This window comes from Passer montanus, unplaced genomic scaffold, assembly GCF_014805655.1.
Source record: "Passer montanus isolate IOZ18808 unplaced genomic scaffold, ASM1480565v1 scaffold243, whole genome shotgun sequence".
Classification (NCBI taxonomy): domain Eukaryota; kingdom Metazoa; phylum Chordata; class Aves; order Passeriformes; family Passeridae; genus Passer; species Passer montanus.
In genome coordinates, this window is record NW_024367071.1 from 172,726 (window position 1) to 197,858 (window position 25,133).

At 63.5% G+C, this 25,133-nt stretch overlaps 1 protein-coding gene across 1 annotated transcript in view; it reads left to right on the forward strand.

Moving 5' to 3' along the window:
- The window catches only part of HUWE1 (HECT, UBA and WWE domain containing E3 ubiquitin protein ligase 1), a 57,987-nt gene extending 33,197 nt beyond the window's left edge, over positions 1–24,790 (forward strand). Inside the window, 34 exon segments of the mRNA XM_039711236.1 lie at positions 53–198; positions 277–352; positions 1,258–1,356; positions 1,550–1,683; positions 2,004–2,169; positions 2,905–3,133; positions 3,499–3,677; positions 4,505–4,594; positions 4,810–4,958; positions 5,047–5,142; positions 5,250–5,390; positions 5,495–5,571; positions 5,712–5,845; positions 6,566–6,781; positions 7,566–7,725; positions 9,167–9,734; positions 10,586–10,743; positions 10,745–11,070; positions 11,487–11,593; positions 11,683–11,839; positions 12,237–12,369; positions 12,956–13,158; positions 13,234–13,361; positions 13,959–14,046; positions 14,915–15,082; positions 16,674–16,919; positions 17,720–17,837; positions 17,917–18,057; positions 18,970–19,257; positions 20,508–20,613; positions 22,212–22,329; positions 22,403–22,584; positions 23,365–23,555; positions 24,634–24,790. Coding sequence (XP_039567170.1) covers positions 53–198; positions 277–352; positions 1,258–1,356; positions 1,550–1,683; positions 2,004–2,169; positions 2,905–3,133; positions 3,499–3,677; positions 4,505–4,594; positions 4,810–4,958; positions 5,047–5,142; positions 5,250–5,390; positions 5,495–5,571; positions 5,712–5,845; positions 6,566–6,781; positions 7,566–7,725; positions 9,167–9,734; positions 10,586–10,743; positions 10,745–11,070; positions 11,487–11,593; positions 11,683–11,839; positions 12,237–12,369; positions 12,956–13,158; positions 13,234–13,361; positions 13,959–14,046; positions 14,915–15,082; positions 16,674–16,919; positions 17,720–17,837; positions 17,917–18,057; positions 18,970–19,257; positions 20,508–20,613; positions 22,212–22,329; positions 22,403–22,584; positions 23,365–23,555; positions 24,634–24,736 — 5,621 coding nt within the window. The 3' untranslated portion in view covers positions 24,737–24,790.
- Positions 24,791–25,133: the final 343 nt, after the last annotated feature.

Here is a 25,133-nt window from a genome sequence, read left to right on the forward strand (position 1 = left end):
CAGGGTTCCCCCCTGTCCCCCCTCCACCCCCCATGACACCCCTGTCCCCCAGGGGACCCCGGGGACCCCGAGCCCCCCGAGGAGGACGCGGAGGCGGCGCAGGCCGAGGCGGCCGACGGGGACATGGACGGCGAGGCCGAGGGGGACACGGTGGTGCTGGCCGGGCAGCCCGAGGGGCTCAGCACCCAGGAGATGCAGGTCAGGGACCCCTCCCCAAATCCCCCGAGACCCCCAAGTACCCCCCAGCATCCTTAAACTCCCCCTGTGCCCCCTCAGGTAGAGAATGAGCTGGAGGATCTCATTGACGAGCTGCTGGAGAGGGACGGCGCCGACGGCAACAGCACCATCATTGGTGAGGGACAACAGAGTGACCACTGGACACTGGAGAGACCACTGGGCAGCAGAGTGACCGCTGGGCAGCAGGGTGACCACTGGGCAACAGAGTGACCGCTGGGCAGCAGGGTGACCACTGGACACTGGGGTGACCACTGGACACTGGAGAGACCACTGGGCAACAGAGTGACCGCTGGACAGCAGGGTGACCACTGGACACTGGGGAGACCACTGGGCATTGGGGTGACCACTGGACAGCAGAGTGACCACTGGACACTGGGGTGACCACTGGACTGATGGCAACAGCACCATCATTGGTGAGGGACAGCAGGGTGACCGCTGGACACTGGGGTGACCACTGGGCATTGGGGTGACCACTGGACAGCAGAGTGACCACTGGACACTGGGGTGACCACTGGACACTGGAGAGACCACTGGGCAACAGAGTGACCGCTGGACAGCAGGGTGACCACTGGACACTGGGGAGACCACTGGGCATTGGGGTGACCACTGGACAGCAGAGTGACCACTGGACACTGGGGTGACCACTGGACAGCAGAGTGACCACTGGACACTGGGGTGACCACTGGGTAGCACAGTGACCACTGGGCAGGAGGGGTGACTACTGGACAGCGGAGTGACCGCTGGACAGCAGTGACCACTGGGCAGGAAGGGGACCACTGGATGTTGGGGTCACCCCTGGGCATTGGGTGGACATCAGGAATTTCCTGGACATCAGGGTGATCCCTTGGACAACAGAGTGAACTCCTGGACATTAGGGAACCCCCAGATGTCAGGGTGACCCCTGGACATCAGAGTAACCCCCTGGACATTGAGGTGACAATTGGACATCAGAGTGACCCCCAGCCGTCAGGGTGATCCCCGGCCATCAGAGTGACCCCTGGCCATGTCCCCTGTCCCCAGTGAGCCGCTCGGCCGAGGACGAGTCGCAGGAGGATGTTCTGATGGACGAGGCTCCGTCGAACCTCAGCCAGGCCTCCACGCTGCAGGCCAACCGTGAAGGTGGGCACGGGGACTGGGGTTTGGGGTTTGGGGTTTGGGAGGAACTGGGAGGTCCCCAGGGCTTTGGGGGGGCTGCAGGGCTGGAGTGGCTTTGGGCTGCCTGTGGGATCAGGGGGCAAATTTGGGTCGGGGATTTGGGGGTGTCACAGGGGGTCTTGGGGTCCTACAGACCCCCTCTCCCCCCTCCCCACAGATTCCATGAACATCCTGGACCCCGAGGATGAGGAGGAGCACACGCAGGAGGAGGACAGCAGCGGCAGCAACGAGGACGAGGATGACAGCCAGGACGAGGAGGAGGAGGAGGAAGAGGAGGATGAGGATGATCAGGTGGGGGGTGGGGCGCTGAGGGTCCCCCAAAACTCAGGGGTTCCCCCAAAACTTTGGGGTCACCCTCAAAGGTCGGGGTCCATGCTAAGTAATGGGGTTCTGTCTGTGGCTGTGCCCCTGTTTTGGGGTCAGGACATGACTTTTGGGGTTGGGGTCCTGTTTTGGTGTTGGGGTGCTCTGTTTTGGCATTGGGGTCCCTGTTTTGGGTCAAGCTGCCCCCAGTTTTGGGTCAGGGGATGCCATTTGGGCCCAGGCCCTTCTATTTTGGGACAAAACCCCCCCAATTTGGGGCCTGCTGACCCCCTGACGGGCCCTGCCAGGACGATGAGGAGGGTGAGGAAGGTGAGGAGGAGGAGGATGACGATGATGGCTCAGAGATGGAGCTGGATGAGGATTACCCCGACATGAACGCCTCGCCCCTCGTGCGCTTCGAGCGCTTCGACCGCGACGACGACCTCATCATCGAGTTTGACAACATGTTCTCTGGCACTGGGGAGCACTGGGAGGGAACTGGGAGGGAATCTGGGCACACGGGGAGAGACTGGGAGGGACTGGGAGGTCCCCAGGGCTCTGGGGGTGCTGCATGGCTGGAGTGACTTGGGGGTGTTGGGCTCCCTGTGGGATTGGGGTGGGGAGGGAAATGGGGTGTCCCCACCCCTGTTTGTCACCTTGGGGGGTCAGGAAGGGGTCACACCCTCACCCCCAGCCCCCTAGTTTTGTTTTCCTGTAGATTTTGGGGTGGGCAGGAATTGGGTCACCCCCTGACCCCCCAGTTCTTCCACTCTCCATGTTTTTTGGGGTGTTTTCCCCCTGACCCCCAATTCCTCCCTGTGTTTTTGGGGTGTTTTTCAATTCCTTCCTGTGTTTTTTGGGGTGTTTCCCCCTATTCCTCCCTGTGTTTTTTGGGGCATTTCCCAATTTATCCCTGTGATTTTTGGGGTATTTCCCAATTCTTCCCTGTGACTTTTGGGGTATTTCCCAATTCCTCCCTGTGATTTTTGGGGTATTTCCCAATTCCTCCCTGTGTTTTTTGCGGTGTTTCCCCCAATTCCCGTTATGGTTTTTGGGGTGTCTGACCCCCCGTTTCCCCCATCCCCCTGGTTTTTGGGGTGTCTGACCCCCCATTTCCCCCCTCCCCCTGGTTTTTGGGGTGTCTGACTCCCCGTTTTTCCCCTCCCTGTGGTTTTTGGGGTGTCTGACCCCCCGTTTCCCCCATTCCAGCTGACATCCCGCCGTCCCCGGGGAACATCCCTGCCAGCCACCCTCTGCTGGTGCGGCACGCGGAGCACGGGGGGCTGGGGCTGGGGGCCGGCCCGGGGGGCGCCCGCCTGGCCCAGGGGCTGGGCCGGAGCCAGCGCACGCTGCGGCAGCTCACGGCCAACGCCGGCCACACCATCCACGTGCACTACCCAGGGGCACGGCAGCCAAACCCGCCCCTGATCCTGCAGCGGTGAGTGACACTGCTGGGAATGGCCAGAGACCCCTTGGGGTCACACAAACCCCTGGGAACAACCCCAAACCCCCTTGGGGTCACCCAGAACCCCAGGGAGCACCCCCAAACCCCCTTGGGGTCACCCAGAACCCCAGGGAACACCCCCAAACCCCCCTGAGAACATCCCCAAACCCACCCTGACCCTGCAGCGGTGAGTGACATTGCTGGCAGTGGCCAGAGACCCCTTGGGGTCACACAAACCCCCCTGGGAATCCCCATCCACTACCTGGGCTTGTCCACAGCCCCAGCCTGGGGTCTGACACCCCCCCTGAGCCCCCCAACACCCCCATAAATGCCCCTAACCCCCTGTGCCCCCTTGGCAGGCTCCTGGGCCCCTCGGCGGCCGCGGACATCCTGCAGCTGAGCAGCAGCCTCCCGCTGCAGAGCCGGGGCCGGGCGCGGCTGCTGGTGGGCAACGAGGACGTGCACATCATCGCCCGCTCCGACGACGAGCTGCTGGACGACTTCTTCCACGAGCAGGGCAGCGCGGGCAGCCAGGCAGGCGAGTGGGCACACCTGGGGGCACCTAGGGACACCTGGGGGCACCTGGGGACACCTGGGACATGGGGAGGGGACACCCACAGCCAGGCAGGCAAGTGGGCACACCTGGGCACACCTGGGGGCACCTGGGCACACCTGGGGACACCTGGGACATGGGGAGGGGACACCCACAGCCAGGCAGGTGAGTTGGCACACCTGGGGACATAGGGGGACACCCTGGGACATGGGGAGACACCCAGGGTCAGACAGGTGAGTTGGCACACCTGGGGACACCTGGGGACACCTGGGGACATGGGGAGGGGACACCCACAGCCAGGCAGGTGAGTTGGCACACCTGGGGACATAGGGGGACACCCTGGGACATGGGGAGACACCCAGGGTCAGACAGGTGAGTTGGCACACCTGGGGACACCTGGGGACATGGGGAGGGGACACCCACAGCCAGGCAGGTGAGTGGCCACACCTGGGGACACCTGGGGACATGGGGAGGGGACACCCACAGCCAGGCAGGTGAGTTGGCACAGCTGGGGACACCTGGGGACACAGGGGGACAGGGAGAGACCCTCAAAACATGACAGGGACACAGCAGGGGCAGGGCCATAAGAGGAGGTGTGGCTTAAGGGGGTGTGGTCTGTTGGGAAGGGGTGGGGCTTAAAGGGGTGTGGTGGGTGGGGTGAAAGGGATGTGGGGAAAGGGGTGGGGCTTAATGGGGAAGTGGGGGGAGTGGGCTTGGCTGATTGACAGTTTTGGGGTGGGTGCACTGAGATGGGCGTGGTCCCACTTGGGGGCGTGGCCTCTGCAGCCTCCAAAGCTCCCATCCCCCGCCAGGGACCCTGTCCAGCATCCCCACGGCCCTGACGCGCTGGACCGAGGAGTGCAAGGTCCTGGACGCCGAGAGCATGCACGACTGTGTGTCTGGTGAGACCCCCAGGAAAGCCCCCAGAGCCCCAGGACCCTTCCCCCAGGCAGCCCCCAGACCCCCAAGCCTCGCCCTTCCTTCCCCTCCAAGTGATCGAGGTGCCCATCCTGGGGGTCTCACACACCCCAAACCCCCTGATCTCTCCATGACAGTGATCAAGGTGCCCATCCTGGGGGTCCCACACACCCCAAACCCCCTGATTTCCCCCCCCCAGTGGTCAAGGTGCCCATCCTGGCCCGGCTGGAGGCGCTGCGGGACGAGGAGCTGGACGAGCGGCGCGAGAAGCGCCGGCGCCAGGCGGCCGAGGACGAGGCCAAAGGCGCCGAGCGCGGCCCCGAGGACAAGGACGGGGCAGAGGCCCAGGTGAGAGACCCCCAAAAAACCCCCCAAAACCTCCCCGGGACGTGGGGAAGGGTCCCTCCTTCATTCCCCACCTTCCCATCTCCCGCAGGACGCGGCGTCCAAAGCCGGCCCCGCTTCGGCCGACGTCACCCCCCCAGGTAAATCCCCCCAGCTCACCTGGACCCCCCCCCAAACCTTTCAGGGGGTCCCACACACCCCAAACCCCCCATTTCCCCCCCCACAGTGGTCAAGGTGCCCATGCTGGGGGTCCCACACACCCCAAACCCCCCATTTTCCCCCCCAGTGGTCAAGGTGCCCATCCTGGCCCGGCTGGAGGCGCTGCGGGACGAGGAGCTGGACGAGCGGCGCGAGAAGCGCCGGCGCCAGGCGGCCGAGGACGAGGCCAAAGGCGCCGAGCGCGGCCCCGAGGACAAGGACGGGGCAGAGGCCCAGGTGAGAGACCCCCAAAAAACCCCCCAAAACCTCCCCGGGACGTGGGGAAGGGTCCCTCCTTCATTCCCCACCTTCCCATCTCCCGCAGGACGCGGCGTCCAAAGCCGGCCCCGCTTCGGCCGACGTCCGCCCTCCCTTCCACTCCTGCCCCCCCCGACACCGCTCAGCCTCCGGACGATAGGTGAGAGCCTCTCCTTCCCCCCCTGCTCTGTCAGTGGGAAACAGGGGGGTCGTGTTTTGGGGTGGTCAGGGTTTTGGGGGTGTCATGGTTTTGGGGTGTCCACCCTTGCTGACGTCACAGCTCTGTGATGTCATCCCCAGCTCCCCCCCGGCCTCATCCTCGGAGAGTTCATCCACCCGGGACTCAGCCGGGGCCATTTCTGGGGCCGACTCGAGGGGGATCCTGGAGGAGCCGCTGCCGTCCACCAGCAGCGAGGAGGAGGATCCGCTGGCCGGTCAGTGACACCCCTGTGCCCCCTGTCAGTGATCAGTGACACCCCTGTGTCCCCTGTCACCAGTCAGTGACAGCCCTGTGTCCCCTGTCAGTGATCAGTGACACCCCTGTGTCCCCTGTCAGTGATCAGTGACAGCCCTGTGTCCCCTCTGGCCAGTCAGTGACACCCCCCTGTCCCCTCTCACTGGTCAGTGACGCCTCTGTGCACCCCTCTGACTGGTCAGTGACACCCTCGTGTCCCTCCTGGCCAGTCCTGTGTCCCCTGTGGCTGGTCAGTGTCACCACAACCCACCCCCCTCCCCGTGTCCCCTCTGTCACCCTCCAGAATCCCACGTCCCCCTGGGGGCTTTGGAGACTCCCTGGGCTGTTTCTGAGGTTTCCTGGGAGGTTTTGGGGTGTCCCTGGAAGTTTCGGGTTGTCTGTGAATGTTTTGAAGGGGTCCCTGTGTGTTTTGGGGTGTCTCCAAAGGTTTTTAGGGATGTCCCTGGGGGTTTTTAGGGATGTCCCTGAGGATTTTTAGGGATGTCCCTGGGGGTTTTTAGGGATGTCCCTGGGGGTTCCAGCGTGTCCCTGATGGTTTTGGGGTGTCCCTGAGGGATTTCAGGGTGTCCCCAAAGGTTCTTAGGGACATCCCTGGGAGTTCCAGGGATTTTCAGGGCATCCCTGGAAGGGTCCAGTCCATTCCCTGGGGTGTCCCCAGCATGTCCCCAACGTGTCACAGGGATCAGCCTCCCCGAGGGCGTGGACCCGTCCTTCCTGGCGGCGCTGCCGGACGACATCCGGCGGGAGGTGCTGCAGAACCAGCTGGGGATCCGCCCACCTGCACGGGCCCCGCCCACCGCCAGCCCCGCCCCACCCGTGGTGGCCAACCCCGGCCTCACCGAGGTCAGCCCCGAGTTCCTGGCAGCGCTGCCCCCGGCCATCCAGGAGGAGGTGGGTGTGGTCATGGGGTGGGCGGGGCTACTGGTTGGGTGTGGTCATGGGGTGGGCGGGGCTATGGGTTGGGTGTGGTCTTGGGGCAGGGCTAAGGGAAGGGTGTGAGTTTGGGTAGAACTAAGGGAGGGTGTGGTCTCAGGGTGTGGCCTGTTTGGGTGTGGCCACATGGAGGTGTGGCTTCCTGAGGTGTGGCCTCTTCAGGATGTGTCTGTGGGGTGTGGCCTCTTTGGGGAGTGTCCACATGGGGACATGGTCTCAGGGTGTGGCCTCTTTGGGATATGTCCCCACGGGGGTGTGGTCTCTGGGGGTGTGGTCTCTCAGGGTGTGGCCTCTGGGACACATCCCCATAGAGGTGTGGCCTCTTTGGGGTGTGGTCTCTTGGGGTGTGGCCTGTTTGGGGTGTGGTCTTGGGGTATGACCTCCTCGGGACACATCCCCATAGAGGCGTGGCCTCTTTGGGGCATGGTCTCTTAGGGTGTGGCATCCTCGGGACACATCCCCATAGGGCCGTGGTCTCTTGGGGTATGGCCTCCTTGGGACACATCCCCATAGGGCCGTGGTCTCTTGGGGTTTCCCTCTGCCCCCCCTTCTCTGTCCCCACTCCGATTCTCTGAGTGTTCCCATGTCCCCGGTGTGTGACACATCCGTGGTGTCCCTGCTGCGTGCTGTGTTATCAGTGTGTGACATATCCCCGGTGTCACCGTTGTGTGACACGTCCCCGGTGTGTGACATATCCCCAGTGTGTGGCAAAGCCCCAGTTTTTCTGCTGTGTGGCATGTCCCCAGTGTCCCCAGTCCGTGCCGTGTCCCCGCTGTGTGACACCGGTGTCCCTGTCCCCGCAGCGTTCACCAGCCGGCTCAGCGGGAACCGGGGCGTTCAGTACACGCGGCTGGCGGTGCAGAGGGGGGGCACCTTCCACATGGGGGGCACCGGCACCCACAGCAGGTCAGTGGGGCGGGGGCACGGCTCTGGGGTGGGGTCATGGCTGTGGGATTAGGGTCAGAGCAGGTCAGTGGGGTGAGGTCATGGCTGTGGGATTGGGGTCACAGCAGGGCTGTGGGGTGGGGTCATGGCTGTGGGGTTGGGGTCACAGCAGGGCTGTGGGGTGGGGTCATGGCTGTGGGATTAGGGTCAGAGCAGGGCTGTGGGGTGGGGGCACAGCTGTGGGTTTGGGGTCACAGCAGGTCAGTGGGGTGGGGTCATGGCTGTGGGGTTGGGGTCACAGCAGGGCTGGGGGGTGGGGGCACAGATCTGGGGGGGGATCACAGCAGGTCAGTGGGGTGGGGTCATGGCTGTGGAGTCAGGACACAGCTCTGGGGTGGGGTCACAGCTCTGGGGTGACCCCACAGTTCTGGGGTCACAGCTTTGGGGTGGGGGCACAGCTGTAGGGTGGGGGTTACAGCAGGTCATTGGGACTGAGAGGAATGGTTCTGTTTGGGTTCAGTTTAGGAATCACTTTAGGGTTGGTTTGGAATCAGTTTTGGGTCATTTGGGGTATAACTGTGTCCCTAGGCTGGCAGGCAGCAGTGTGGACAGGCCAGTTTGGGGTCAGGCTGGGGTCAGTTTTGGGGGCTCTCTGGATGAGTTTAGGGGTGGTTTAGGATATGACCCATGTCCCCTGGCTGGCAGGCAGCAGTGTGGACAGAGCAGTTTGGGACTGGTTTGGCACTCAGTTTGGGGTCTGTTTTGGGTCACTTTGGGGTCAGTCCTGGCTGTGCCCCCAGGCCAGCAGGCAGCAGCTTGGACAGGGCAGTTCAGGGTCTGTTTTGGGTCACTTTGGAGTCAGTCTTGGCTGTCCCCCTAGGCTGGTGGACAGCAGCAGGGACAAGGCAGTTTGGGGTCTAGTTTAGGTCACTTTGAGGTCAGTCTTGACTGTCCTCCCAGGCTGGCAGGCAGCAGCATGGACAGGGCAGTTTGGGGTCTGGTTTGGGTCACTTTGGGGTCAGTCTTGGCTGTCCCCCCAGGCTGGCAGGCAGCAGCGTGGACAGGGCAGTTCGGGGTCAGTCTGGGGCTGGTTTAGTGCTCTGGTTTGGGTCACTTTGGGTCACTCCTGGCTGTCCCCCACCCCCAGGCCTGCGGGCAGCGTGAGAGGGATGGGGGTGTCCAGGTCTGTTTGGGTTCAGTTTAGGAGTCATTTTAGGGTTGGAGTCAGTTTGGGTCACTTTGGGTCACTCCTGGTTGTCCCCCATCCCCAGGCCAGCAGGCAGCAGTGTGGACAGGGCAGTTCAGGGTCTGTTTTGGGTCACTTTGGGTCACTCCTGGCTGTCCCCCACCCCCAGGCCGGCGGGCAGCAGCGTGGACAGGGCAGTTCAGGGTCAGTCTGGGGCTGGTTTAGTGCTCTGGTTTGGGTCACTTTGGGTCACTCCTGGCTGTCCCCCACCCCCAGGCCTGCGGGCAGCAGCGTGGACAGCCTGCTGCGCCTGCGCGGGCGGCTGCTGCTGGACCACGAGGCTCTGTCCTGCCTGCTGGTGCTGCTCTTCGTGGACGAGCCCAAGCTGAACACCAGCCGCCTGCACCGCGTCCTGCGCAACCTCTGCTACCATGCTCCCACGCGGGGCTGGGTGGTCCGCAGCCTGCTGTCCATCCTGCAGCGCAGCAGCGAGAGCGAGCTGTGCCTCGAGACCCCCCGCGGGACCCCCGGGCCGGGCTCCGAGGAGCGGCCGCGGGGCCGAGGCGGCGGGAGCCGCGCCGGGCCCGGCTCTGCCGCGGAGCCGCGCGGGCTGGACCTGCTGCACCGCATGGAATCGCGCAGCTCCGGGCAGCTCTCCTGGCTCTCCGTGTCCATGGACGCCGCCTTGGGCTGCAGGACCAACATCTTCCAGATCCAGCGCGTGCCCGGCCGCAAGCACACGGAGAAACACGCGGCGGCCGCCGGCTCCGCCGTCCACATCCACCCCCAGGCCGCGCCCGTGGTGTGCCGGCACGTGCTGGACACCCTCATCCAGCTGGCCAAGGTGGGGCTGCTGGGGAGTGTGTTTGGGGTTCTTCAAGGGAAATTGGAGAGTGTTCTTGGGTTTTTGGGAGGTTTCTTGAGGGTTTTTTTGACACGTTAAAGGGTGCTTCGGGGGAAATTGGGGAACACTAGAGCCCATTATTGGGTTTCTGGAAGGTTCCTTGAAGGTTTTTTGGCACATTGAGGGGTGGTTTGGGGTTTTTTGGGGGAAATTGGGCAACACTAGAGCACAGTTTTGGGTTTCTGGGAGGTTCCTTGAGGGGTCTTGGGGGGTGCTTGGGACATTTTGGGGTGCACTGGGGCACCCTAAGAGGTAGTCTGTGGCTTTTGGTGGTCACTGGAACAGGGGTTTTTTGGCACACTGAGGGGTGGTTTGGGGCTCTTTGAGGAGTGCTAGAGCCCATTATTGGTTTTTTGGAAGGTTCCTTGAAGATTTTTTTGGCACATTAAGGGGTGGTTTGGGGCTTTTTGGGGGAAATTGGGCAACACTAGAGCACAGTTTTGGGTTTCTGGGAGGTTCCTTGAGGGGTCTTGGGGGGTGGTGCTTGGGACATTTTGGGGTGCACTGGGGCACCCTAAGAGGTAGTCTGTGGCTTTTGGGAGTCATTGGAACATTCCACACCTAGGGGTGCTTTGGGGGCTGGGGCCACAACTGGGGGCCCTTCTCCATGCTTGGGGTCCCTCCCAGTGGCACAGGGAGCATCACCTGGTGGGGGAAAGATCCCCAAACCTGTGTGGGACCTGGGTGTGACTGAGGCTTCCTGGGATAGCGGGGCATAGGGGACTCCGGGGTGGTTTTGGGATGGTTCTGGGGTCATCAGCACTCCATGGCACCCCCTGTCCTCCCCCCAGGTCTTCCCCAGCCACTTCACCCAACAACGAGGCCGAGACCCCGCCACCGACCCGGAGCGCGACCGCGGCCCCCCCAAATCCGGGGGCAGCCCTTGCCCTCCCCCACCCCCCCAAACCCCCCCAGCACCTTGGCCCCTTGCCACTGATGTATGGCCTCTCATCGGCCGGGGGGGGCCTGGAGGCGTCGCCGCTGGGGCAGCTGATGAACATGCTGTCGCACGGCGTCATCCGCCGCAGCCCCCTCCTCACCGAGAAGCTGCTGCGCCTCCTGTCCCTCATCTCCATCGCCCTCCCCGAGGGGGGCAAGGCCGGCGAGGGGGGGGCAGCGCCCCAGAACGGAGCCCCCGCCCCCCCCGCGCCCGCCCCGCCCGCTGCAGGGGGTGGGACAGGGACGGGGACGGGGGCGGCCGCAGCCCCCGGGAGCCCCCCGGGACAGGGGAGCAACGGAGGAGGAGGAGGAGCAGCCACGGCTGGAGGAACCGCGGGTGAGTGTGGGGACAGGGACAGGGATGGGGACAGGGACAGGGAGACAGGAGGATGGGGATGGGGACAGGGGACAGAGATATGGGGACAGGGGATGGGGATGGAGACAGGGCTGGGAACATGGGGATGGGAACCTGAGGACAGGTGAGGGCATTGGAATAGGGATAGGGACTGGGATGGGAACATGGGGATGGGGGGGATGGGGACATGGGAACAGGAATGGGGCATGAGGATAGGGACAGGGAGAGGGATGGGACACAGACAGGACAGGGATGGGATGCAGTACCAGGGACAGGACATGGTGACAGGGATGCCAGGGAGCACAGGGAGCAGCCTGGGTGAGGTGGGTGACAGTGGCCTCGGTGGCATCTCCCACCCACTGCCACCGCCCCCACCGCTGTGTCCCTGCTGTCCCCAGCCCCTGCCAAGAGCTCCAAGTCTCCTGCCAAGGTCCCCGAGGGTGGCCCTGACCCCCGGCTGGCAGCCACAGGCCTGACCGAGAGCCAGCTCCAGCTCTCCGTGGAGGTACCGGGGGGCCGATCTGGGCAGGGGGGGTGTCCTGCTGTCCCCTGCTGTCCCCAGGTGTCCCCAACGCCACCCTGTGCCACCCCCAGGTGCTGACATCACACTCGTGCTCGGAGGAGGGGCTGGAGGACGCGGCCAATGTCCTGCTGCAGCTGTCACGGGGCGACGCGGGGACAAGGGACACGGTGCTGCGGCTGCTGCTCAGCGGGGCCCGGCAGCTGGGGGGGGCCCTGTGCCGCCAGATCGGTGAGGGGGGGTCCTGGGGGGCATTTCTGTGTCACCAGATCCATGAGGGGGGATCCTGGGGGAGGTCCCTGTGTCACCAGATCGGTGACGGGGGGGTCCAGGGGGGCATCCATGTGCCACCAGATGGGTGAGGAGGGGTCCTGAGGGGGCCCTGTGTCAGAGTGGGGGTCCTGAGGGGCATTTCTGTGCCACCAGATCATTGAGGGAGGGTCCTGGGGGGGAATCAGAGCCACCAGATGGTGAGGAGGGCTCTGGGGTGGGAGGCCCTCTGTGAGGGGGGTCTTGGAGAGGGTCTGGGCCACCTGACTGGTGGGCGGGGGTCCCAAGTGGGTGGGCTGGGGGTGCCCTGTGGTGAGTGGGGGTCAGTGGGGTCTGAGCCTGTGCTGCACCCCCCCAGGGACGCTGCTGGCTGAGCTCCGTGAGTACAACCTGGAGCAGCAGCGGCGGGCACAGCTCGAGGCCCCGTCCCCCGAGGGGCTCCCCGAGGAGCAGCCCCCCAGCGCCAAGCTCAAGGGCAAAATGCAGAGCCGGTGAGTGCCCTCACCCTGGGGCCTGGCCTGGCTGCTGTCCTGGGCACCACTGACCCCTCCTGTCCCTGTCCTGGGCATGGTGGCACCTCCTGTCCCTGTCTGGGGTCCCTGGTGATGACCACTGTGCCACCACTCCCCCTTGTCCCCACTGCTGACCACTGTCCTGCAATTCCCCCTGGTCTCTGTTGATGACCATTGTCCTGCAATTCATCGTGGTCCCAGCAATGACCACTCCCTGTTCTCCCTGCTGATGACCATTACCCATTCCCCTTGGTCCCTCTGATGACCACTGCCCACTCCCCCTGGTCCCTCTGATGACCACTCCCTGTTCTCCCTGCTGATGACCACTGCCCACTCCCCACTGATGACCACTGCCCACTCCCTGTTGCCCCACTGATGACCACTGTCCACTCCCCTGGGTCCCTCTGATGACCACTGCCCACTTCCCCGGGTCCCTCTGCTGACCACTGCCCACTCTTGCCCCACTGCTGACCACTGCCCACTCCCCCTGCTCCTCCCCACTGACCGCTGTCCCGCCATTCCTGTGCTCCCCCCTTGACCCCTGACCCCTGTCCCGTCCCCCCAGCTTCGACACGGCCGAGAGCGTGGTCATCGTGGCGTCTCAGAAGCGCGCTCTGGGCGGCCGGGAGCTGCAGCTGCCCTCCATGTCCGTGCTGACCTCCAAGACGTCCACGCAGCGCTTCTTCCTGCGCGTGCTGCAGGTCATCATCCAGCTGCGCGACGACACGCGCCGGGCGCACCGCAAGGCCAAGCAGCCCGGCCGGCTGGGTAAGGGCCGCTCCGGCCACCCCGCTGACCGCTGAACGCTGTCCGCGCTGACCGCTGACCGCGCTGTGCCCGCAGGCGCCGCGGGGCTGGGGGCGGCCGGCAGCATCCAGGCCGCCGTCCGGCAGCTGGAGGCCGAGGCCGACGCCATCATACAAATGGTACGTGAGGGCCAGAGGGCCCGGAGGCGGCAGCAGGGAGACACGGTTAGCACGGCCGCCTTCCTCCACCCTGCCCTGCTCTTCCTCCCGCTTCTCTGCGCCCTGTCCTGGCCTCTTCGGCCTCCTCCTCGTCATCCTCGGCCTCCTCGGCCCTGCTCTCCTCATCATCCTCGCCCCCTCCTCCGCCCCCTCATTCTTGTCCCGCCCCTTCCTCCATCCCTCCTCATCCTCATCTTTCCTTCCCTTCCTCAGCCTCCTCCTTCCCCCTCATCTTCATCCTCTCATCCCTGACCAGTCTCAGCCTCCTCCTTCTCATCCTCATTCTCCCATCCTCTCCCACTCCCCTCCTGCCTCCACTCCCCCTCAGCCTTCCTCCTGCTCATACCCATTGTCGTCTTCACCTTGTCTTCATCATCCTCATTCTCCTCCTTCATCTTCTTCCATCTTCATCATCCTCCCCCTCCTTCCCCCCCTCCTTCTCCTCTTCCTCCCTCTCCCCATCCCCCTCCCGCTTCTCCCCCTTCCCCCCGCGGCTCCCAGCCCCCTTCCCCCCCATGTTTTGGGGTCCCCCCGGCCCGGGGGGGCTCTGGGGGCTCCCCTGTGGGGGTCCCGGCCCCCTAAAGCCGCCGCCGTCCCCCCCAGTCGGAGGCCGGGCCCGCGGACGCCGTCCCCCGGCGCGAGGAGTCGCCCATGGATGTGGACCAGCCCTCGCCCGCGCCGCAGGACGTGGGTGAGAACCCCCCCAGTCACCCTCCAGTACAGCCCAGTGCCGCCCAGTCACCTCCCAGTGCCACCGCCTCCCAGCCTCCAGTATGGCCCAGTGCCACCCAGTCACCTCCCAGTGCTGCCCAGTCACCCTCCAGTACAGCCCAGTGCTGCCCAGTCACCTCCCAGTGCCACCCAGTCACCTCCCGGTGCCGCCCAGTCACCCTCCAGTATGGCCCAGTGCCACCCAGTCCCCCCCCAGTGCCACCCCGTCACCCTCCAGTACTGCCCAGTGCCGCCCAGTCACCTCCCAGTGCCACCCAGTCACCTCCCAGTGCCACCCCGTCACCCTCCAGTATGGCCCAGTGCCACCCAGTCACCCTCCAGTGCCACCCACTCTCTCTCCAGTATGGCCCAGTGCCCCCCAGTCACTTCCCTGTGCCACACAGTCACCCTCCAGCATGGCCCAATGCCTCCCAGTGCCACCAAGTCACCTCCCAGTGCTGCCCAGTCACCCTCCAGTACGGCCCAGTGCCACCCAGTCACCTCCCAGTGCCGCCCAGTCACCCTCCAGTATGGCCCAGTGCCACCCAGTCACCTTCCAGTATGGCCCAGTGCCCCTGCGTCACTTCCCTGTGCCACCCAGTCACCCTCCAGTGCAGTCCAGTTGCCCCCCATTGTCACCCAGTCACCCCCAGTGCCACCACTGGGGTCATCCCCATTCCTGGGCTGGTGCTGATGTGGGGCCATCCCAGTATCACTGCAGGGGGTGGTACTGGTGGGGTGGGGTGGTACTGGTGGGGTGGCACTGGTTGGGTGGGTGTTACTGGTGGGGTGGCACTGGTGGGGTGGCACTGGTCACACGGTGACGTCCTGACCTTGTCCCTCCCCAGGCCCCGAGGCCGCACAGGGTGGGGACAGGGACAGGGACAGGGACAGGGAGGAGCGGCCCCCGGAGCTGCCCCTGCTGAGCGAGCAGCTGAGCCTGGACGAGCTGTGGGACATGCTGGGAGAGTGCCTCAAGGAGCTCGAGGAGTCCCACGACCAGCACGCCGTGCTCGGTGCGTCACCCCAGATCCTGGGGGACCCCAGAACCACAGGGCTGACCCTAAATCCTGGGCTGGATTCTATAGGGAAACCCTAAAAACACAGGGGTGACCCTAAATCCCGAAGTGGTGGGCTGGATTCTATAGGGGAACCCTAAAAACACAGGGCTGACCCTAAATCCTGGGGTGGTGGGCTGGATTGTATAGGGGGACCCTAAAAACACAAGGGTGACCCTAAATCCTGGGGTGGTGGGCTGGATTCTATAGGGGAACCCCGAACCACAGGGCTGACCCTAAATCCCAGCATAGTGGGCTGGAATCTATAGAGGGGCCCCAAAACCATAGGGGTGACCCTAAATCCTGGGGTGGTGGGCTGGATTCTATAGGGGGACCCTAAAAACACAAGGGTGACCCTAAATCCTGGGGTGGTGGGCTGGATTGTATAGGGGGACCCTAAAAACACAAGGGTGACCCTAAATCCTGGGCTGGATTCTATAGGGAAACCCTAAAAACACAGGGGTGACCCTAAATCCTGGGGTGGTGGGCTGGATTGTATAGGGGGACCCTAAAAACACAAGGGTGACCCTAAATCCTGGGGTGGTGGGCTGGATTCTATAGGGGAACCCCGAACCACAGGGCTGACCCTAAATCCCAGCATAGTGGGCTGGAATCTATAGAGGGGCCCCAAAACCATAGGGGTGACCCTAAATCCTCATGGGGGGGGGCTGGAACCTCTGTCCCAGGCTGTTCTCCCCCCATCAAGGGGTGTTCCCACCCCACAGAGTTCCCCCATCCTTGGATGTCCCCCCAGTTCTGGGGTGTTCCCTTCCCCTATTCCAGTGTGTCCCCCCCATCCCAGGGTGTTTCCCTCCATCCCATTGTGTCCCTCTGTCCCATTCCTGTCCCGCTGACCCCGCACTGTCCCCGTGCCACGCTGCCCGCTGACTCCACAATGTCCCCACTCTGTCCCTGTTCCCGCGCTGCTGTCCCCATGCTGTCCCCACCCTGTCCCCGTGCTGTCCCCTGCCCCACGCCACTGCTGACCCCGTGCTGTCCCCACACTGTCCCCATGCTGTCCCCTGTCCCATGCCACCACTGACCCTGTGCTGACCCTGTGCTGTCCCCGTGCTGTCCCCACCCTCTCCTCATGCTGCCCCCATACTGTCCCCATCTTGTCCCCACGCTGTCCCCATGCCGTCCCCTGCCCCACGCCACTGCTGACCCCGTGCTGTCCCCACCCTGTCCCCGTGCTGCCCCCATACTGTCCCCCTCTTGTCCCCACGCTGTCCCCATGCCCTGCCCTACGTGGCCCCCTGTCCCCACCCTGTACCCGTGCTGTCCCCATGCTGTCCCCATGCTGTCCCCCTGCCCCATGCCACCTGCTGTCCCCATGCTGCCCCCATGTTGTCCCCGTGCTGTCCCCTGCCCCACACCACCCCTTGTCCCCACCCTGTCCCCACCCTGTCCCCTGCCCCACGCCACTGCTGACCCCGTGCTGTCCCCACCCTGTCCTCGTGCTGCCCCCATACTGTCCCCATCTTGTCCCCACGCTGTCCCCATGCCGTCCCCGTGCTGTCCCCCGCCGCCGCTGACCCCTGTCCCGCAGTGCTGCAGCCGGCCGTCGAGGCGTTTTTCCTGGTGCACGCCACGGAGCGCGAGAGCCGCCCGCCGGTGCGGGACACGCGGGAGAGCCAGCTGGCACACATCAAGGACGAGCCACCCCCGCTGTCCCCCGCGCCCCTCACCCCCGCCACCCCCTCTGCCCTGGACCCCTTCTTCTCACGGGAGCCCTCGGCCATGCACATCTCGGCCAGCCTGCCCCCGGACACGCAGAAATTCCTGCGCTTTGCCGGTGAGCCGGGGGGCTTCACGGGGGGCTTTGGGGAGTGGGAAAGTGGGGAAGGGGATTGGGAGGGTGTAATGACGCTGAAGGGAGGTTGGAGGATGTTTAGGGGCGTTGGGGGGCAGAGCTTAGGGGGTTGGGAGTGTGAGGAAGGGGTTTGGGGGGCTGGAGGGGCTTTGGGAGGTGGATTGGGGATGTTGGGAGGGGTTTGGGGAAGGAGTTGTGGGACTGGAAACAGATGGGAGGGGGTTTGGGGGCCTGGAGAGTATGTGAGAGAGATTTGGGGTATGGGGAGGGGGTTTTGGGATATTGGGAGTGGGTTTGGGAGAGCTTAGGGTGTGGGGAAAAGGATTGGGGGTCTGGGGAAGGGCATTGGGAGTGTGAGAAAGGGGTTTGTGGGGGATTTGAGGGGGTTGGGGAGAGCCTCAGCTTTGGGGACAGGGTTTGCAGGTTCGGGGAGAGTTTGGGGTGTGGGGGAAGGGATTTGGAGGGATTTGAGAGGGGTTTGGGGGATGTTGGGGAGGGGTTTGGGGGAACCCCAAGGCTTTGGGGAGTGAAAATTCGGGGGGATTTATGGGCCCCTCAAGTCTTTGGAAAAGGGGAATTTGGGAAGGCTGAATTTGGGTGATTTTTGATCTTGTCAACACTTCAAGGTTGGCGCGAGCCAAGATCAAGGCCGCCAACACCACCTTCCAAGCACTGAAGGAGGAAAATCCTCCCCTCCCAAAGGCTCACAACCGTGGGGCATTCCAGGAGGGGGGTTCCCCTATTTGGGGACACCCCCAAACCCCTTTTTTTATCCTCCCCAGAGACCCACCGGACGGTGCTGAACCAGATCCTGCGGCAGTCCACCACGCACCTGGCCGACGGCCCCTTCGCCGTGCTGGTCGACTACATCCGCGTGCTGGACTTCGACGTCAAGCGCAAGTGAGTGGCCTGGGGGGGTCCCAGGAGGGGGGTCCCGGGGGTCCCACGGCCTCTAACACCCCCTTTTTGCCCTGGCCAGGTACTTCAGGCAGGAGCTGGAGCGCCTGGACGAGGGGCTGCGCAAGGAGGACATGGCCGTGCACGTGCGGCGCGACCACGTCTTCGAGGACTCGTACCGGGAGCTGCACCGCAAATCCCCCGAGGAGATGAAGAACCGCCTGTGAGAGCCCCGGGGACACCCCAGAATATCCCCTGGGAACCCTAAAATACTGCCTGGGAACCTCAAAATATCCCCTGGGCAGCCCAGGATATCCCTGGGACACTCTAAATGCACCTGGGATACCCCAAAATACACCTGGGATACCCCAAAATACACCTGGGATACCCCAAAATATACCTGGGATACCTCAAAATACACCCGGGACACCCAAAACACCCCTCCATCCTCTCTACATTCCCCTAAACCCCCCAGTTCCCCGCCAAGAGCCTCCAAAAGTGCACGTCCGTCCCAACAAACAGCTTCTGACCTGGACACCCCAGAATATCCCCTGGGAACCCTAAAATACTGCCTGGGAACCTCAAAATATCCCCTGGGCAGCCCAGGATATCCCTGGGATATCCAAAATGTCCCTTGGGACACTCTAAATGCACATGGGATAACCCAAAATACACCTGGGACACCCCAAAATACACCTGGGATACCCCAAAATATACCTGGGACACCTCAAAATACACCCGGGACACCCAAAACACCCCTCCATCCTCTCTACATTCCCCTAAACCCCCCAGTTCCCCGCCAAGAGCCTCCAAAAGTGCACGTCCGTCCCAACAAACAGCTTCTGACCTTCTCCAAATCCCCTACAAACACGCCCAGACCCTCTTTAAACACCCCACAAACACCCCCTGACCCTCCCAAAATACCCCTCCACCCTCCCCCCATTCCTCCAAACCCCCTAATTCCCCCTAAAACACATCCATCCTCCCCCCACTTCCCCAAAATCCCCTCTCCCGACTCCCTAACCCCCTGATTCCCCACCAAGTCTCCCCAAAAACGTCTCCAAACTCCTCAGTTCCCCCCAAAACCACCTCCACCCTCCCCAAACCCCCTCTCCCACCCCTCTAACCCCCGCAGGTACATCGTGTTCGAGGGCGAGGAGGGCCAGGACGCCGGGGGGCTGCTGCGGGAGTGGTACATGATCATCTCCCGCGAGATGTTCAACCCCATGTACGCCCTGTTCCGCACGTCGCCCGGCGACCGCGTCACCTACACCATCAACCCCTCGTCCCACTGCAACCCCAACCACCTGAGCTACTTCAAGTTCGTGGGCAGGATCGTGGCCAAGGCCGTCTACGACAACCGGCTGCTGGAGTGCTACTTCACCCGCTCCTTCTACAAACACATCCTGGGCAAGTCCGTGCGGTAAGGGGCGAGCCATGGCGGCCCGGGGGGCTGGAGAGCCAGGGGGGTGGCTGGGGGGGTGTGGGATTGTGTTTGTGGGGTGTGGGATTGTGTTTGTGGGGTGTGGGATTGTGTTTGTGGGGTGTGGGATTGTGTTTGTGGGGTGTGGGATTGTGTTTGTGGGGTGTGGGATTGTGTTTGTGGGGTGTGGGATTGTGTTTGTGGGGTGTGGGGAGCCATGGCGGCCCGGGGGGCTGGAGAGCCAGGGACTGTGTTTGTGGGGTGTGGGATTGTGTTTGTGGGGTGTGGGATTGTGTTTGTGGGTGTGGGATTGTGTTTGTGGGGTGTGGGATTGTGTTTGTGGGGTGTGGAGGTGTGTTTTATGGGGTGGTGGAGCCCCTCAGAGGGATGTGGGATGGTGTTTGGGGGTGTGGAGGTGTGTTTGGGGGGTGTGGGGGTGTGTTTGTGGGGTGGGACTGCATTTGTGTAGGGTGGGAGTGTGTTTGTGGCGTGATGGAGTCCCTCAGAGGGGGGTGAGAGTGTGTTTCTGGGCGTGGGAGTGTGTTTTATGGGGTGTTGGAGACCCTCAGAGGGGTGTGGGTTGTGTTTGTGGGGTGTGGGGTGTGTTTGTGGGGTGTGGGACTGCATTTGTGTAGGGTGGGAGTGTTTGTGTGGGTGGGAGTGTGTTTGTGGGGTGATGAAGCCCCTCAGAGGGAGGTATGAGTGTGTTTGTGGGGGTGGGACTGTGCTTAGAGGGTGATGGAGCCCCTCAGAGAGGGGTGGGAGTGCATTTATGGGGTGTGGGAGGGGTGTTTGTGGGGTGTGGGACCTGCTTATGGGGTGCTGGAACCCCTCACAGGAGGGTGGACTGCATTTATGGGGTTTAGGACTGCATTTGTGGGGGTTGGGACCTGTTTGTGGGGTGCTGGAGTCATTTATGGGGTGCTGGAGCCATTTGTGGGGTGCTGGACCCCCTTCAAAGGTTTGGAGTCATTTATGGGGTGCTGGAGCCCCTCAGAGGGGAGTGGGGCTGCATTTGTGGCATGTGGGACTGCATTTAGGGGGTGCTGGATCCCCTTGGAGAGAATCTGAGCCATTTATGGGGTGCTGGGCCCCTTTAGAGGGGGTGGGGCTGTATTTATGGTGTTCTGGACCCCTGGCAGGGTCTGACCCTGGTTTTTGGGTTCTCCAGCAGGCTCTGACCCTGTTTTGGGGCTCCCCATGGTTTCTGACCCCATTTTTGGGGCGCTGCCCCCGTTTTTGGCCCCCAGGTACACGGACATGGAGAGCGAGGACTATCACTTCTACCAGGGCCTCGTGTACCTGCTGGAGAACGACGTCTCCACGCTGGGCTACGACCTCACCTTCAGCACTGAGGTGGGGACCCCCAAAACCAGCACTGGGGGTCCCCAGCTCTCCTCAGCTGCCCCATGTGCCAGGGAGGGGCCCCTCCCCTCCTGGGTGTCCCCTTGGTTTGGGGGTGTCCCTGGGGTGTCCCCTCACTCCTCACACCCCAGGGGTGACACCCTCCCATCCTGGGACCTGTTCTGTGACCTGGTGACACCCCAGGTTCAGGAATTTCAGGGGTGTTTGAGGCTCAGGGATGTCCCCTCTGTGTCCCCACACCCTGCTGACCCCCTCGTGCCCCACCCCAGGTGCAGGAATTTGGGGTTTTGAGGTTCAGGGATGTCCCCACACCCTGCTGACCCCCCTGTGCCCCCCCAGGTGCAGGAATTCGGGGTTTTGAGGTTCAGAGACGTCCCCACACCCTGCTGACCCCCCCAGGTGCAGGAATTCGGGGGTTTGAGGTTCAGGGATGTCCCCACACCCTGTTGACCCCCCCAGGTTCAGGAATTTGGGGTTTTGAAGTTCAGGGATGTCCCCTCTGTGTCCCCACACCCTGCTGACCCCCCCAGGTGCAGGAATTCGGGGGTTTGAGGTTCAGGGATGTCCCCACACCCTGACCCTGGTTTTTGGGCTCTCCAGCAGGCTCTGACCCTGTTTTCGGGCTCCCCATGGTTTCTGACCCCATTTTTGGGGCGCTGCCCCCGTTTTTGGCCCCCAGGTACACGGACATGGAGAGCGAGGACTATCACTTCTACCAGGGCCTCGTGTACCTGCTGGAGAACGACGTCTCCACGCTGGGCTACGACCTCACCTTCAGCACTGAGGTGGGGACCCCCAAAACCAGCACTGGGGGTCCCCAGCTCTCCTCAGCTGCCCCATGTGCCAGGGAGGGGCCCCTCCCCTCCTGGGTGTCCCCTTGGTTTGGGGGTGTCCCTGGGGTGTCCCCTCACTCCTCACACCCCAGGGGTGACACCCTCCCATCCTGGGACCTGTTCTGTGACCCGGTGACACCCCAGGTTCAGGAATTTGGGGTTTTGAGGTTCAGGGGTGTCCCCTCTGTGTCCCCACACCCTGCTGACCCCCCCAGGTGCAGGAATTCGGGGGTTTGAGGTTCAGGGATGTCCCCACACCCTGTTGACCCCCCCAGGTTCAGGAATTTGGGGTTTTGAAGTTCAGGGATGTCCCCTCTGTGTCCCCACACCCTGCTGACCCCCCCAGGTGCAGGAATTCGGGGGTTTGAGGTTCAGGGATGTCCCCTCATTGTCCCCACACCCTGCTGACCCCCCCGTGCCCCCCCAGGTGCAGGAATTCGGGGGGTTTGAGGTCCAGGGATGTCCCCTCTCTGTCCCCACACCCTGCTGACCCCCCCTATGCCCCACCAGGTGCAGGAATTCGGGGGGTTTGAGGTCCAGGGATGTCCCCTCTCTGTCCCCACACCCTGCTGACCCCCCCGTGCCCCCCCAGGTGCAGGAATTCGGGGGGGTTGAGGTTCAGGGATGTCCCCTCTGTGTCCCCCCACCCTGCTGACCCCCCCGTGCCCCCCCAGGTGCAGGAGTTCGGGGCGTTTGAGGTTCAGGGATGTCCCCTCTGTGTCCCCCCACCCTGCTGACCCCCCCGTGCCCCCCCAGGTGCAGGAATTCGGGGTGTGCGAGGTGCGGGACCTGAAGCCCAACGGGGCCAACGTGCTGGTGACGGAGGAGAACAAGAAGGAGTACGTGCACCTCGTGTGCCAGATGCGCATGACCGGTGAGCACTGGGCCAGGGGGGGCTCTGGGGGGGCTCCTGAGACCCCCCTGACCCCCCCAAAATCCCGTGGCAGGCGCCATCCGGAAGCAGCTGGCGGCGTTCCTGGAAGGCTTCTACGAGATCATCCCCAAGCGCCTCATCTCCATCTTCACGGAGCAGGAGCTGGAGCTGCTCATCTCGGGGCTGCCCACCATCGACATCGACGACCTCAAGGCCAACACCGAGTACCACAAGTACCAGGGCAACTCCATCCAGGTGGGGCTGGCACCTGGGAGGGGTCCTGGGGGGATTTCAGGAAGTTCTGGAGGGATTTCAGGGAGTTCTGGGGGGATCTCAGGCGTTCTGGGGTGATTCTGGGTACCAGGGCAACTCCATCCAGGTGGGGCTGGCACCTGGGAGGGTCCTGAGGGGATTTCAGGAAATTCTGGGGGGATTTCAGGGGCTTCTGGGGGGATTTCAGGGGATTCTGGGTACCAACACCGAGTACCACAAGTACCAGGGCAACTCCATCCAGGTGGGGCTGGCACCTGGGGGGGTTCTGAGGGGATTTCAGGAAGTTCTGAGGGGATTTCAGGGGGGATCTCAGGGGGTTCTGGGGGGGTCTCAGGGGTTCTGGGGTGATTTTGGGTACCAGGGCAACTCCATCCAGGTGGGGCTGGCACCTGGGAGGGTCCTGAGGGGATTTCAGGAAATTCTGGGGGGATTTCAGGGGCTTCTGGGGGGATTTCAGGGGATTCTGGGTACCAGAGTGACTCCATCCAGGTGGGGCTGGCACCTGGCGGGGTTCTGAGGGGATTTCAGGGGGTTTTGGAGGGATTTCAGGGGCTTCTGGGGGGATTCTGGGGGGATTTCAGGGGATTCTGGGTACCAGAGTGACTCCATCCAGGTGGGGCTGGCACCTGGGGGTGTTCTGGGGGGATCATGGGGGATTCTGTGAGGTTCCAAGGGGTTCTGGGGGGATTCCAGGGGTCCCGGTGGCTGGCTGTCCCTGTCCCCCTGAGTGGCAGTGGGTGACTGTCCCTGTCCCTGTCCCAGATCCAGTGGTTCTGGCGTGCCCTGCGCTCCTTCGACCAGGCCGACCGCGCCAAGTTCCTGCAGTTCGTGACGGGCACGTCCAAGGTGCCCCTGCAGGGATTCGCCGCCCTCGAGGGCATGAACGGCATCCAGAAATTCCAGATCCACCGCGACGACCGCTCCACCGACCGGCTGCCCTCGGCCCACACCTGGTGAGGGACACGGGGACACGGGGGGGACATGGGGACACCGACTGGCTGCTCTCAGCCCACACCTGGTGAGGGACATGAGGACATGGGGACATGGGGGAACATGGGGACACCGAGCACTGCGCTCGGCCCACACCTGGTGAGGGGCACGGGGACACGGGGGGGACATGGGGACACCGACCGGCTGCCCTCGGCCCACCCCTGGTGAGGGGCACGGGGGGACATGGGGGGACATGGGGACAGGGTGGGGGACATGGGGACACCGACCGGCTGCCCTCGGCCCACACCTGGTGAGGGGCACGGGGGGACATGGGGGGACATGGGGACACCGACTGGCTGCCCTTGGCCCACACCTGGTGAGGGACACGGGGGGACATGGGGGGACATGGGGACACAGCACTGCCCTCAGCTCACAGCTGGTGAGGGACATGGGGGGACATGGGGACACTGAGCACTGCGCTCGGCCCACACCTGGTGAGGGACATGGGGGGGACATGGGGACATGGAGAGGAGGACAGAGGGACATGGGGGACAGTGACCACCAGACCTGGCACACACCTGCTGAGGGGACACAGGAGGGACATGGGGACAGGAGAATGTGAGGGGCCACTGAGCACATAATCCCAGCCCACACCTGGAATGGGGACACGAGTATGGGAGACAGAGGAGGGGACATGGGGGACACTGAGCACCTTCCCCTGGCTCACACCTGGTGAGGGGACACGGGGGGACACAGGGGGGACACAGGGACACCAAGCACTGCCCTGGGCTCACACCTGGTGAGGGGACACGGGGGGACATCAGGGGACACGCAGCCACCACCACCCTCTGCCACACCTGGGCCAGGGGGACATGAAAGGCAGGGGGCACAGGAGGACACAGAGATGGGGACAGGGGACACACAGGTGGGGTGGCACTGGGGTGACCCTGGCACAGGGACACACCCGAGGAGCAGGACGTGGGGTGGGACGGTGACACCAGCTCGGGGCGGGGGGACAAAGCTGGGACAGGAACATGGGGACAGCGCGACGAGGGCGGGGTGGCACCGGGGGTGGTGACAGTGACACGGGTGTGTCCCCAGCTTCAACCAGCTGGACCTGCCGGCCTACGAGAGCTACGAGAAGCTGCGGCACATGCTGCTGCTGGCCATCCAGGAGTGCTCCGAGGGCTTCGGGCTGGCCTAGGCCCGCGCCGGCCCCCGCAGGCCTCTATAAATATATATATATTTTTTGGTTCCATTGGCTTTTTTTGGTTTGTTTTGTTTTTTTCGGGGTTTATTTTTTTTTTTTTTTCCTCCGGTCCCAGTTTGGGGGGGGTTTTTGCTCTGTTGGAGGGTTGGGGGTTCCCTCCTTCCCCCCTCACCCCCTCCCCCCGTGTTGGGGGCTGAGGGGGGTGGGGATGGTGAAAGGGGAGAGCCCCTGAAATTATAAATAAGAAGTTCAGCCCCTCCCCCCACCCCAAAACTGAGAGAAAAAGTTAAAAAAAAAAAGGAATAAAAAAGTGCACTCTTGGTAAGGGCAGTCCCGGTCGTTCTTGGGGGGAGGGGTGGGCTTGGCCGCCATCTTGGGTGTGGCGGGGGTG